This window comes from Xenopus laevis, chromosome 5L (genome assembly GCF_017654675.1).
Source record: "Xenopus laevis strain J_2021 chromosome 5L, Xenopus_laevis_v10.1, whole genome shotgun sequence".
In the NCBI taxonomy this organism is placed as follows: domain Eukaryota; kingdom Metazoa; phylum Chordata; class Amphibia; order Anura; family Pipidae; genus Xenopus; species Xenopus laevis.
The window spans coordinates 24,805,698-24,820,043 of NC_054379.1; the positions used below are offsets into that span (position 1 = coordinate 24,805,698).

General features: G+C 44.6%; 1 protein-coding gene across 1 annotated transcript in view; it reads left to right on the forward strand.

Annotated features, from left to right (window-relative positions):
- Positions 1–13,678, forward strand: part of ttbk1.L (tau tubulin kinase 1 L homeolog) — a 42,883-nt gene extending 29,205 nt beyond the window's left edge. The window contains exons 14-15 of the mRNA XM_018262771.1: positions 8,018–9,564; positions 11,313–13,678. Of these exons, the coding sequence (XP_018118260.1) occupies positions 8,018–9,564; positions 11,313–11,724 (1,959 nt within the window). The 3' untranslated portion in view covers positions 11,725–13,678. The remainder of the gene's footprint in view (positions 1–8,017; positions 9,565–11,312) is intronic.
- The last annotated feature ends 668 nt before the right edge of the window (positions 13,679–14,346 follow it).

The following is a 14,346-nucleotide window of genomic DNA, read 5'->3' on the forward strand; positions in this document are numbered from 1 at the left end:
ATGAAGGATTGAAGAGAGAGAGAGGCTGTGAATGAAGGTAAGGAGACAGAGATTGGTTAGGAATGAAGGGGAGGTTATAAATAAAAATGAGGGGAAAGACAAGTAAGGTTTGAAGAGGAGGAGAAAGAGAAACTAGGAATGAAGGGGAGCAGTGAGATTATGAATGAAGAGGTTTGGAATAAGGGGAGTAGAGAGATAGGTTAGGAGAAATGGGGAGAGAGGTTAAGAAAGAAGGAGAAAAATAGAGGCTAGTAATGAAGGAGAGCGATAAAGGTTAGGAATGAGACGAGAGAGGGGTTTCAGAATGAAGGGGAGGAGAGATATGTTAAAATTGAAGGGAAGGAGAGAGAGAGGGAGAGAAGTTAGGTATGAAGGGGAGGGTAGAGAGAGACAGGAGTTAGGAATGGGGGAAAGAGGTTAGGAATGAAGGGGGGCTAGGAATGAAAGGAAAAGCCATAGATTAGGAATGAAGGAAAAAAGAAAGAATTTAGGAATGAAGGGAACAAGTCATGATGGGGCGGTGAAAGATTAGGAATGAAGGGGAGAGAGAGGTTAGGAATGGAGGGAAGGGGAGAGAGAGGTTAGGAACAGTGGCAAAACTAGGGCTGCTGGGTCAACTTCCTCAAATTGCCAACTTGTTACACTGCTGGTTAGGAATGAAGGGAAGGAGAGAGATTTAGGTGCAGAGGAGATGTAAAGTCGAATACACAACTAAAGTACTATGGGACCAGGGAATGTGCATTAACTCCTCTCTTTTGTATATTTACTCCTCCCTGGAATGTAGAGTGATGACGTCAGTTGGAGGCTTATTGTAGGAAGAATTATAAGCAGTTTGGTTTTGGTTGTATGGAAAGCAAGTGAGAATTGGTGATCTGATCCTTCTTTGTCTGTGATTGTGGTTTATCTAGTCGTGTGTGTGAGTGATCCACTTCAGATTGAATACTCTGTGATCTCAAGCTCAGAGGAGCATGGTTGGTCCCATACATCCCACCCTGGCAGCAAAGAGGGTCCGTCTGTTGAGCAGAGGTGGAATGTGTGTTGGTGGAACATGATGTTTTTGAGCATTTATCTATAGCAGCCATTTATTTGTGTACCACTCAATCCCAACCCTCATGCAATGAACACTCGCCCCTCAATGTGCATGGCGTCTCTGTACAGGCTGAGTGTTCCCTAGAGACCAGCGGGCAGTGCCATGGGAGGTACCCTGAGCTGAAGGTTTAACCCTTCTGAGACACAAGTTGGTTTAGGGGAGGCTCCTGATTTAGAGCTGAGGCTAGGATTCCCTGGCCTTTTGCCCTTCCAGTCATTAACCCTGTAGCTCCATGGGTCCATGCATTTCAGTGCTTTTCTCTGTGTCTAATATCAACTTGCAACCAAGAGTCGCCACAACAGGAAGTGCACCCAGCCAAGGACAGGGAAGCACAAAGGCATTCTGGGAATGAGTGAGTGTGAGGCGTCTGGGGGAGGGGACCCCTGAAGATGTAGCTAGAAGCAGGAAGCCAGTCTCTGCACTGCCTCACTCCTTTCCTCCGCTCTTCTTGATGTTTTTCAGCCGGAGGAGGACAGACTCTCCCAGAACCCCCTGCCTCGGTACAGCCCCCTGCGCAGACTGGCGTCCTCTGTCTTCTCATCCTCTACTCTGGAGACGGAGCATTACCCCCACCCCACTGGTTCCTTCATCCAGCGAAGCCGCTCTGCAGAAAGTAGCCCTGTGCGTCTTCCTCACCGCCGGCACCATCCGCTGCCCGCCGGCAATCACAGACTGGTACCGTCGGTCTTGCGCATTTCACGCTCCCAGCTTCAGCAAGTGTGGGCTCGCTTTACACACAAGACATAGCTGTAAGAGCCGCCTATGAGGGCCACAAAGGAAGGTGGAAGAATCGCTACTGCAATAAAGGAATCCCACAATGCAATGCAATTTGGGCCCAGTCAGAGGCGGCTGCTGTAACATGGAATCTGTATCACTTGATAGATGTGGGTCTCTGACACCAACATGCTCCTAAGACTCACACCTCACCTGGCACTGATTTAAGCAGATTTTGCATGTCCCAAATGCTGCTCTACCACCCTCTCCTCTCACTCAGACCAGGATAGTGCACCTAGCACTGTGCATGTCTCGTCTGTCCCAAGGGTGCAACGTGTGGGCCAGCGGCTCCATCAGACCTGGCGATTAGAGTCCATTCTTCTGTAGCTTTCCAGGGACCACCAAGTTCTGCATTCCTGTCTATCTGATACCCCCCTTAACCAGCACAAGAGCCAACACAGTCTGACTAGTGAGGTTCCTCCGTCTTATCATGTGACCTGGGTGCAGAATTAGTACACAGTGTTTCTCAACTTGGCAAAAGGCCTCCATCATGGTCAGATTTCCCCGTTCTTCCACAACCAGCACAGATACATATGGACCGTAGGATTTTATTGCTTTGCAATCTCTTACTGTAGCATTGGTAAGGGGACTACGTCTTCTGTGATTATCAGCACGGCGACTACTAGAAGGAACAGCTCTGGTCCATTGTCTACTGGTCTCACAGAAAGTTGAAAAACAATTTCTAGAACTTCTTGCAAGTGCCCCATTGACCCAGAGGCACCTGGAATGGACAGAGACAGTGAAACGCACAGTGCAACTCACACTACAATCAATGCTGCTCCAACAGTGTTACAAAGTATCACTATAAATTGGGCAAAACTTGAAGAACAGAATAAATGCAAAAAAAAAAAAAAGTCTTCTTCCTGTTGGTGGTCTTTGGGAGACCCTTTGCACTGCAGGAGGAAGTTCTGATCTCCCTGGGACTGAGCCACTGACATATAGATGCATGCATGCACTCGCCTGGCCCTATATTTTATACCCTGAAGGGCCCAGCAGCTAAACCCTTATACTGCATTTAATGCACTCCGTGCAAGAGGTTTGTCCTTGAGACTGAAGATGCTGCAGCATACATCAGTACTGAGTACTGGCGCTAGGCTATATTTAAATCAGAGTAGTAATGTATATTGTACAGAGACAGTAACCCATAATAAGGCCATAGGATATGTTCTGTGTAAGGCTGTTAGATTGAGAAATGAGAATGCTGCTACCCTAAATACCCCAGAGTGTCTAATATTGGGGGATAGTGAGGGGGGATGGGGTTGCCCTATTGCTTCTCTGCATTCACAGTAGGACTTACAAACCCTTTTTCCAAATATTATTCAATGGTATGCCTCTTTATGCTTCATGTAACACTCCCTGTATTTATGCCTCTATTATTGCCCCAGAATGGTTACGCATTATGTCTACCTCCTTGTATCACCTACTCCTCTATATCCCTTACTTAGAACTCGTTCTATTCATCTATATAACTCCTCCCATTTTCTATATAACCCTCTCTATAACTCCTCCTACTGCACCATATAACCCATCCTATCCCTCCCCTTCTGCTCAATATTACTCTCTGCCCTTTACAGTCTCTGCTTCTTCCCCCTTTTACTGCTATTAATGCTTTCTGTTTCTGGGATCCACACACAATGTAAAAAACAAAACAAAAAAAAAAACAGATTTGTTCATGTTTCACTAAAATGGGCACATTTTTTGCACCCAAATGGTCTGCATGAGTGCTTGTACAATTCTTATACGTGTTCCATATACCGGCGTGTTTGAGTATGGGCAGTGATGATCCTGAGTCTGTGCAGAATCTCTGGGGTTCAGTCTCACTCTCCTTCCTAAAGATGATTAGTGGGTGCTTGATAAGGGGGTAACGGGGGTGGGAGTGTTTTCTGGGAGCAGTTCCCCTGACCCAGTTTATGTCTGAATGGGGGAGTGTGACTGCTCAAATCAAGAGAGTCAATGAATATGACACAGTGGTGCAGTTGCTGCATTAAAGAGAGTGTTCCCCGATTACAGTCCGATTGGGTACATCACAACTACACAGGTTGGTGATACGCAGTGCTTGGGGCAATGTACATTCATGCCAAGACTAAAGCTGCCCATACACATACCAATAAAACAAGACACCATTTTAACACAATCCTTGGTTCTGGGTATGTTGGGCTCATGATCGTAACTTTGTGTCATGGATTCCCATGCCATTTGGATAAGTTTGGACATTTCAGCCAAGAACATAACTATTGGTGTCATTTGAATCTGACTATAACAATTGTACAATATCCTCTGTCATCTACTGGATTCTGCTCGGTAAGTTAAGGTGTCCACACACGGGCAGAGTTATGTTGCCGATATCGGCCCTTTAGACAGATTTGACAGCTTATCAGCCTGTGTATGGGGTGTTCCGTCAGGTCTCCCCAGACGATATCTGCCCAAAAATCAGCCAGATATCGATTGGGCAGGTTTGATTTTCCCTTGTGATTGAGGACTGCATTAGCTAGGGATTCCTCATCACATCGACGCCCACTTCCATCGTTATAATCGGCCCTAGACCCGAACAATCGGATTAGCTAATGCCTTTGGTGGGCATATTGGGGAAATATCCACTCGTTTGGCAACCTCACCAAACAAGCAGATCTTATAGTGCATGGCCACCTTTAGTCAGAAGGCCGCAAAATGTTGCCTTTGTAGAACCTGTGCCCATACCCATGTCTTCTAGTTCTGTATGCAACTTTTATGCTCACCTCTGTTTAAAATTATGAATAAAGAAATTATTCATAATCCTATTTTATCACATTAGTCCAGCAAAATGAATTAATTACACAATATAAATTATTTGAATCTTGTTTCCATCAGTCTGGGAATTCATAATTATAGCAAGCAGACAGGAGCCATTTTGTGGACACTGTTATTAAGACAAGCCTTGTATCATCTCAGAATCTTGTTTTGCACTAGAATGGGGACCTGATGTCCATCCCCATGTCCTGGCTACACAATTAAACAGCGAAGAGAACAGGGGAATGTGGGGAGAGCAGTGACATCTAGGAAGTGCAGAATGGAAAGTGAAAGTAATTGCATAGAGGAAGAGCAGACAATATTTGATTGACAGCTGCATTTTTAAATGAGCTTACAACAGCTATGAATGCTTTAAAAAAATAGAAATTGGATTTCATGTTTAATTTGAAAAGGACTTTTATTATACATCTTTTTGTGTCTGAGTGACAGGTCCACTTTAAAAGACAGGGAATCTGACCCACGCCCAACCCTAACCCGCAATGATTGAGCAAATTTCAACCTTAACGTATCCAACCAGTGGTCAACACTCAGGTCACTGTGGATTTCAGGTTAACCCGCACATCACTAGTACCTACCTGCCAAACCAACCATCTGTCCTACAACTGTTTACAAATAGTGATGTTTATGGCCCTATGAGGGCTTCTGAACGTGCAACACAGGTACAGTTTTGAAAAAGCTGAAGGTGGATTCCTTACTGAGCTATTCCGGGGTAGATGAACATCGAAAGAGAAAGGTTAGAGGCGTGAGATGGCAGCAGCTGGGGTCGGTGTAAAAGCAGGGTGGTTGTGAGAGGGACCCAGAAAATCACCAGGTGAGGAGGAGCAAGGGGCTTTGGATGCCAGTTGTAGAGGGACTGGTTAAGATAGAATGAAGGGGAGAAAAAGCAATCTTGGAAGCCAGACATTAAGTTGCAGTAGTCTAGGTGGGATAAGATGAAGCCTTATGGGTAGATATTTTCACAAAGTTTAAAGGAACAGGCAGATTAACTGTAGGGGTCACTATAGACCCCCTCGTCTTAGTGACGAGGCTCAGCTCCTGTTGCAAATAGAGGGGGCTACAAATTTGGGGCAAGCTAAAACAATGGGGGACTTTAATTACCTAGATATTGACTGGATTAACAGTTCCGCCAGCACTGATGAGAAGCAGATTTTTGTATTTGTTGGATAACAATATCATTCAGAAAGCGTCAAGGCCCAACCCGAAATCATTGGATCCAGTAATCAACGCACAATACAGATGAACAAGTAATGGAACATACGGGAGCTAGCGAACATACTATTGTCTCATTTCATATGTTACAAAAACAAACATACACTGACTTCAGACAAGAAACGAAACCTCAAGAAAGCCAATGCTGCACACTAATATCGAACTTCAGTGAATAAATAAGGGGAAGCCGGTTTTCCTTTAAAATCATTAAAAATGATATATTTTGGTTACAGCACGCTGGGAAAAAAAATATTCTTAATGATTGTTTGGTTCAATATAACACTGTCTGAGGACTTGCATTGTAGTAGTAAAGAAGGCTTAGCACAAACAAGGCTGACATGGTCCATAAACATCTAGGGTTGGCTACAAAACTTGAAAGATCTTTAAAGAGCCACACACGTGAGTTAGTCCCAACAGCAAAGTGGAACTGAATGTGTAGAACTTGACACCAGCTCTTTGGTTGGTATTTGGGTGCAATAAGTTTTCTATAATGAGCTTTGGCTTGTTGGTCTGGTCACTGTTGGTAAGTATGTATTTACAGAAAAGAAGCACATACTGTAGGACCGGAGGCAGGAAGGACTGTGCAATATCATCAGCAGTATCACAACTATCATTCATTATGCAAGCTATTTAGCCTGTAATAATATCATCACAAATTAACAAACCAGGCCTGCAGAAATTAGGAGGTTTAGATGGTCCTCATAAGAGCCTACAATCTAAAGGTTGAGGAGCAATCAACATATCAGGTTGTTGGCGAGAATGAGTTATTACATTTTAGAGGTACATTGACTTCAGAGGATCTAGGGTGAGGCAGACAGGACTCCAGGTGTCTCTTCACTGAGCATTGGAGAGGTAGGGGAGGTCAGAAGTAGAACATTATGGGGATCATTTATAAACATTTGCCAAATTTGCACCTGGGCAGTAACCCATGGCAGCCAACCAGATGCTTGTTTTCATTGCTCTACCTGCATCTGGCTAAGCAGTGATTACTATGAATTACTGCCCAGGTGCAAATGTACCCAATGTTTATAAATCAGCCCCAGTTGGGTATCAGGGGAAGCTTAGATGTAGAAAGGTGCTACATTTTGATAGGCTGAGGTACCTTCAAGCTCTTCTTCAGTGTAATCAATTCTAACTTGGCCGGCCTTTCCTGATAACTGAGCCATTTCATTCCCTTTATCAGTGTAGTCACTCTTCTCTGTACTTTCTTTATTTCATTACTTCCTCTTATATACAGTGATTATATCCCCCCATTACTGCCACTTCCCCCATAATTGAACCCTGCATTCCCTTTATCAGCTTAGTCGCTGATATGTGTGAGGAACAGATCATTATTCCCGAGGGGGGCCAGGAGTATAGAAGGGCTAGTGGGGTTCCTGACTGATGTGCCAGTGGGTTCCTAACTGATGTACAATATTAATATATGAGTGGGAAACAGATCATTATTTCCAAGGTTTGGGGGTTGTGGAGTATACAGGGGTCAGTAGGTTATCTGACTGGTACAATATGGGTAAAGGACTATGAAGGGGACATATTTACAATAGGAGGTGTATTTTGGAGGGCACATATTGTGCCCATACACTATCTGTGGCTTTAAGAGATAATTTCAATCTAATTCAGTAATTTCCCCTAAAGCCCGCCTATGTCCAGCCACTGCTGCTTTCCCAGGCCAGGAGTACTCAATAATTTGCATTATAAGATGCCAACCTATCCCAACAGCTAGACAGAACTAATAGTGAACTTCATTATATCTTTCTCATTGTGAGGGAAAAGCTACAATGATTAAATGTTGATGCACCCACATCCTATTTTGTTTATGAGCAGTCAGCATTACAACCTGCCCCCCCCCCCACTCATATATAACACAGACATCAACCAGAGGGCTTCTACACGGAGCTCCCATAAAAGTGTATATCATAAAGGTAATGGTCATTTATTCCAAATGCAAATCAGGAGAACATGTATTATTTATTGTGGGGAAAAGTTTGAAGATAATTTATAAGAGATGCTGCCCCCAGTGAACCTACAATTATTATTTTTCTTTTATGAAGCGATGTACAAGGTTCCCTATTGGCCATTATTCACTTTAGACAATGTTTAGAGAAGAGTCTGTTTGCCATTGGTTTAAATCACTAATTATGTTTCCTTTCAATGCAGGTCCTTAGCCTGAAGCACCTGGAGATGAACGTTGTGCCTAGGGTGGTGCCTTTAAGTTTGCCTTACCAAGATTTCAAGAAGGACATATCTGACAGCAAGGAAATGCTGAGGGTCCCACACCGAATAAAGCGAGTGGACTTCTCCAGTGTAGTCCTACCGGCTGTGTATGCTACAGAGCCTCATATCATCATTAATGGGCGGGCCCCACATGAGCAAGAGGAGGAAGAGGAAGAGGCTGAAGAGGAGGAAGCTGAAGAGGAGGAAGAAGAAGAGGCAGAATTTTTAGGAGAAGATATTGATCTCCAAAGTGGGTCCAGTAGTGAGGCAAGCCAAAAGAGCACTGAGCGCAGCCAGGAAGGAGCACCCTCCACTCTGTTGGCTGATGACCAGAAGGATTCAAGGGGTAAAGCTTCCACAGCAGAGAATGATTTAGAACTGGAAGAAGGATCAAAGACCTTAGTGCTGTTTTCTCCTGGGGACATGAAAAGGTCTCCAGTTACTAATGAGCTGATGGCAGAGGTTGATCTAGGAACTCTTGCTGTGCTGACCCCACAAGGGGAGAGGCTTCATCCCCTAGGTAGCCAACTGGATGTCTCTGAACCAGGGACTTTATCCTCTGTTCTCAAATCAGAGCCCAAACCACATTGCTCAGTATCTGCTACCACTTCCTCTCCCTTTACCAAAGTTGAACGCACGTTTGTTCATATTGCAGAAAAGACACACTTAAACGTCATGTCTTCCAATGGACAGCTCTTGAGGCTCGATGAACACTGCACCCCGGGGCAGTTTGAGGAGCCCATTATCGAAGAGGAAATGGAGGACCATGATCAACTAAGAGAGAATGGAAACCTCAATTCTGCAGTGGAAATGGGGGAGATAGACAGCTGTGCTGTGTCAGCAAGCCATGCCGATGTCTTTGGTGAGCCTCAGATAGTGCCCAGTGTAGCCAATGGAATCCCTGAATCCCAGTCACTGCTGGATAAAGAACCCATCAATGTGACTAGTGAAGTGGTTACTGAGCAAGAACAGAAAAATATTGTATTTGCCACAGATCGCCTTAAAGAAACCAAGCAAGGCCCCAGCAAAAGCATCAACAAACTTACTGGGCTTCGCTTCAGGAGCCGAATTCCTGTGTTCTTATCTGAAGAAGATACTGGGTCAGATCAGTCCATGTCCCACTCGGCCAAAGAAAGGTTCCGTAAGAGGACCAAACAGTTGGATTTAGCCCGTCTGGTAATGGAAAAGAGGCAGATTAGGTTGCAAAGATTGGCTTCTGCTGGCTCATCTTCTGCCTCTTCCAGTGAGGACAGGAGGAGGACATCAGAAACTCTTTCCACCACAGGCTCAGAGGAGGACACGCACGATTCTGATGACTCCGTCCCAAGGAAGGTGGGAAAGGAGAAAACTGTTCCTCCAAGAAAAGAAGATGGCACAATCAGTGTCCGAAGCAGAATTCCCCGTCCCGTTACTCCAGTGAAAAGTTTTTATCCAGTGGTTCCACCAGTATCAACCAGTAGCAACCTAAGAGAATCTGTAATGGTACAGAGGTAAGGAAATTCTGACTTTTCATTAATATTTGTGGGGTCTGTGTAGGGCAGTTGTTTCATTTTCAAGCTATTAGGAAAATAGAGGTGTGTGATCCCTTTGAGCAGGAAGGCAGATAGATCCTGGGCTACATTCAGCAGATAATCTCATGTCACTTCAGAGGCACTTTGGCTCTGTAGAGTATTTTCATTAAACACAGGAGTCAATCAGATGAGAGGGGCTGTTACACTTTTGCTGCTTTGGGGTATCACTCCCCCTTCCTTAAAGTTTCATGCCAGATATAAAATACACTGATAAATATACAGTGTCCTCAGGGAATGCCTTGGGATGAGGGGGGCACACATGGTGTCTTTCATAAAAAAGCAATGTACCATGACAAAAGACAAGTTTTATTTGGTTCCTGCATCCAATCTGCTATCACCCTTGTTACTTCTCACCAGCGGCAGTGGAACATAGAGATTGGACACACTTGCTCAGATAAGAGGAGTCACGAGGATATCCTCATTTGCCAGTCTGCTTGCCTACTGCCCTTTTAGACGTAAATATCCCCAAGGTTGTCATGCACATTGGTCACGAGTCCCCCACCTGCACATTGGTCTCGTGTCCCCAACCTGCACATTGGTCACAAGTCCCCCACCTGCTGGTCTCATATTGGCTTTAGCTGCCAATCCATATAAGGGATTATCCCAGTCACTTACTAGCGGCACAGATACAGTTTGAAGGTTCATTGTCCCCCAGAGCCCATATTGTTAGTGTTATTATATTTGTGCCAGAGATGATCAACCCGTTATCCTCCGTAACTGTTTCCGCCCTTATTGCTGCATAGAGTCTTGTGTCTTACATGCTCACAATGTTATGCCAATCCCTTCCTCCATCTTATTGAAATACAAAACCAGCACTCGTTTCGCCACCAGGTTTTTCCGGGTCTATTAGATAATTTAATATATACATCTATGGTGGAGAGTGTCATTGTGATGAATCTGCACCTACAGTAATAAATTAATATAAATCTTTTTCTGGCATGAGGAACTAGATTGCCCATTTACAACCCTCTTTACCTTCCCTTTTCTCACTTCTGAATATAAAAGAGAGTCAGTGAGTCTGCTGGTTGTATAAAATAATAACAGCCACATGATGAGAAATGGCTGTCACCATAAGGGCCTGTGAGCCAGTTCTTGGGGTAGTAGTTGGAGACGGAGCTGGTGAAGTATAAAGATATGGCCGAATTGCACTGCTTCTTTATCCCATGGAACAGGCACAATTCTGTTTAATTTTTACGCAGAAGTGAGGCACAGTTAGGGTCCCTGGCCTGAATAGTTTGTGTGAGTATCCGTCCACGTTGCTGGCTTTGGGCCAGCCCTCACATCACTACTATGCTCCCCTTGCTGTGGCAAGGATGGTACCTTCCCCTCACCATTCCCTTCAGACGTCTTTGGAAGTTGGGTTTAGGGTTGCTATCAGAAATCCAATTTTACTATTAAGACCCCCTGATATTTGGGGCCACTTGTATCATATTGTATAGAACTACATATTGTACCTAATCAACCCCCATCCATCTGCTGCCCTGGTTGGATTTTGGGAAGGACTAATCCATAATGTGATATCTCTTGTACTTTAGCCATTGTTTTGTGGATTTAAATGGGTCTGGGACCATTAACAACTGAAGGTGCGCAAGATAATTTCTTCCGCTGACCCAACTGAATTTCTTGTACTGCTGCTTACTTCTGTCCCGCTTGGTATTTCCTTGCAGGTTCCAGCTCCCAAGATCTACAGTTAGTGGAGGTGTAAGCCACTCTACAGAGCTCAGGCCCAAAGTCCTGAATATGAGGCTTCCTCCACTGTCCAGTCCAATACCCAGCAGAAGCAATGTGAAGAGAGTCAGCCGTGCTCCTCCCAAAAGTCCAGTGGCTCCTGCACGAACACTTAGTGCATCTTCACGGAGTCGATCACTTTCTGGAACCGAAAGTCCATCCCCATCACGACAAAAAAGGCCAAGTGCCAGTACTCCCCGAGTATATCCTTCCCCAAAGCTCCAACCCCGGGCACAGACCCAGGGAGAATGCCCAGCAACTCCAGCATTTCCACGGAAAGGACAAAGACTAAAAGTCCAAACATCAAGTCTGGCAACCAAAGGAAGGCAAGGAGCTGGGGATGGTAGATAATGGCACCCATCATGGTACCTGGGGTCACATCCTGCAGTAGCCATAGTACAGACCAGGAGGGAATAGTGCAATGCTTTGCTCACTTTCTAAAGCTTAATACACGCGCTTCAGGCACATGCTCCCACCCACAGGATTGAGCCGATCAGCAGGGAATGGGAGTGTTTTATAAGAGAAGTCTACATCCAACATTGAGGCTTTTATGCAGTAAGATTGGTGGAAAGATAATGGATTAACGCACAGACCTATGGTTAGAGATATGAGAATCCCCTTCCTAGGCGAGGTGGGGGTAGTACTCCTGTTTAGCAGCACTGCCCAACACACCATGGCCAGACATGTAAGAACCCCCCCCATAGGATTGTTTGAAATATAACCAATCAATGCTCCTGTTTAGCAGCACAGCCCCACAAACTATGGCCAGACATGTACGCCCTCCCATAGGATTGGTGGGAATATAGCCAATCAATGCTTTGGTTTAGTAGCACAGCCTTACATACTATGGTCAGACATGTAAGGACCCCACCCATAGTATTGGTGGGAAAATAACCAATCAATGCTTCTGATTTGCAGCTCAAATCTACACACCAACATGTAAGACACCCCCCACCAATAGGATTGTTTGAAATATAACCAATCAACGCTTCTGTTTAGCAGCACAGCCCTACACACTATGGCCAGACATGTTCACCCTCCCATAGGATTGGTGGGAATACAACCAATCAATGCTTCTGTTTAGCAGCACAACTCTACACTCTATGGTCAGACATGTAAGACTTGGTGGGAATAAAACCAATCAATGTAGGATAGGTAAGAACCACCTACATAAGATTGGTGGGACTATAATGAATTGGTGCTTACTTTTAGCAGCACAGATCTACACACCATAGCCAGACATTAAAGCCCCCCATAGGATTGGTGGGAATATTACCAATCAATGCTCCGGTTTAGCAGCACCACCCTACATACCATGACAATGTTCTTCCTTTGCTCCCCAGTTTCACAAATTTCGCCACAGCCAATTGAAAGTTTTGCATGAAATGGCCCTATTGGGTTTATTTTTATTACCCACAATGGTTTCACCTGCATCCTGGGCCCCCCAGTGACCCCCCCATCTCGCATACATTGTGCTGCCCAAGTGAAAGATTTTCCTTTGCAAATGCACCTGGGGAACCACAATTCCTTTATTAAAGGGGTCTGAGCTTAAAGTGTTCCAATAAATGAGAAGGGGTTTTATTGTTTGGATAGAAGTTCACTTGACATGATGCCAATGTATTCCCACAATGCTTCACTCATATTGTACATACACACTCCATGCAGATAATGGCCAGCACACAAGGCAAGTGAGGGTAACCACTGCACAACCATGTCTGTATGATGTACTGTATCCACATTAAAGGGTAAATCACGCTTTGAGTGAAATTTGCAACTCTCCAAACTCAATAGAAAGATCCAATAGAAAGATTTCTAGCCTGATATAACCAACCTCTCTTTCTGAGAATATTTATATATTTAGCAACAGGTTAGAGAAATGTTTCTTTGGCCAAATTAGCCGCTGGTTGGGTAAAACTGTGGGCAATAAGTTGCTGTTATTCCGTATAATGATCAGTCATGTACAAGGATTGGGAATGGACAGCTGGAAGCCTGGCATGCACTTGCGCTGATACGTGTCCTAACGCTGTGGATGGTACAAGACCGGTTGCCAACCCATGTGGAGTGCAGAATCCATTTCTAGGACAATGACTGGGGCAATGCCCCAACGTTTACACACTGCAAGCAGAATGTATCCCCCCATCTCATTCCCACCATGTGCTGTCCCACCCCAGGCATGAGAGTGGGGGGCAGAGTCACTCTGAGAAAAGGACTCCCCCAGTCCAACTGTAGGGGGACGAAAGCTATGTAATGCTTCTTTGTTCCATTAAACTATCCCATAATATCAATAAACAAAGCCTGCTGTAAAGTCTGCCATTTCCTTGTGTTGGATGGGGGCAAATGATGGGATGTACATTAAAGGGATACTGTCATGGGAAAACATGTGTTTTTCAAAACGCATCAGTTAATAGTGCTGCTCCAGCAGAATTCTGCACTGAAATCCATTTTTCAAAAGAGCAAACAGATTTTGTTCTATTCAATTTTGAAATCTGACATGGGGCTAGACATATTGTCAGTTTTCCAGCTGCCCCCAGTCCTGTGACTTGTGTTCTGATAAACTTCAGTCACTCTTTACTGCTGTACTGCAAATTGGAGTGATAACACCCCCTCCCCCCCCCCCCAGCAGCCTAACAGAACAATGGGAAGGTAACGATATAGCTCCCTAATACAAGATAACAGCTCCCTGGAAGACAGAACAACACTCGATAGTAAAAGCCAAGTCCCAGTGAGACTGATTCAGTTGAATTAAGTAGGAGAAATAACAGCCTGCCAGAAAGTAGTTCCATTCTAAAGTGCAGGCACAAGTCACATGACTGTGGCAGCTGGGAAACTGACAATATGTCTAGCCCCATGTCAGATTTCAAAATTGAATATACAAAAATCTGTTTGCTCTTTTGAGAAATGGATTTCAGTGCAGAATTCTGCTGGAGCAGCACTATTAACTGATGTGTTTTGGAAAAAACATGTTTTCCCATG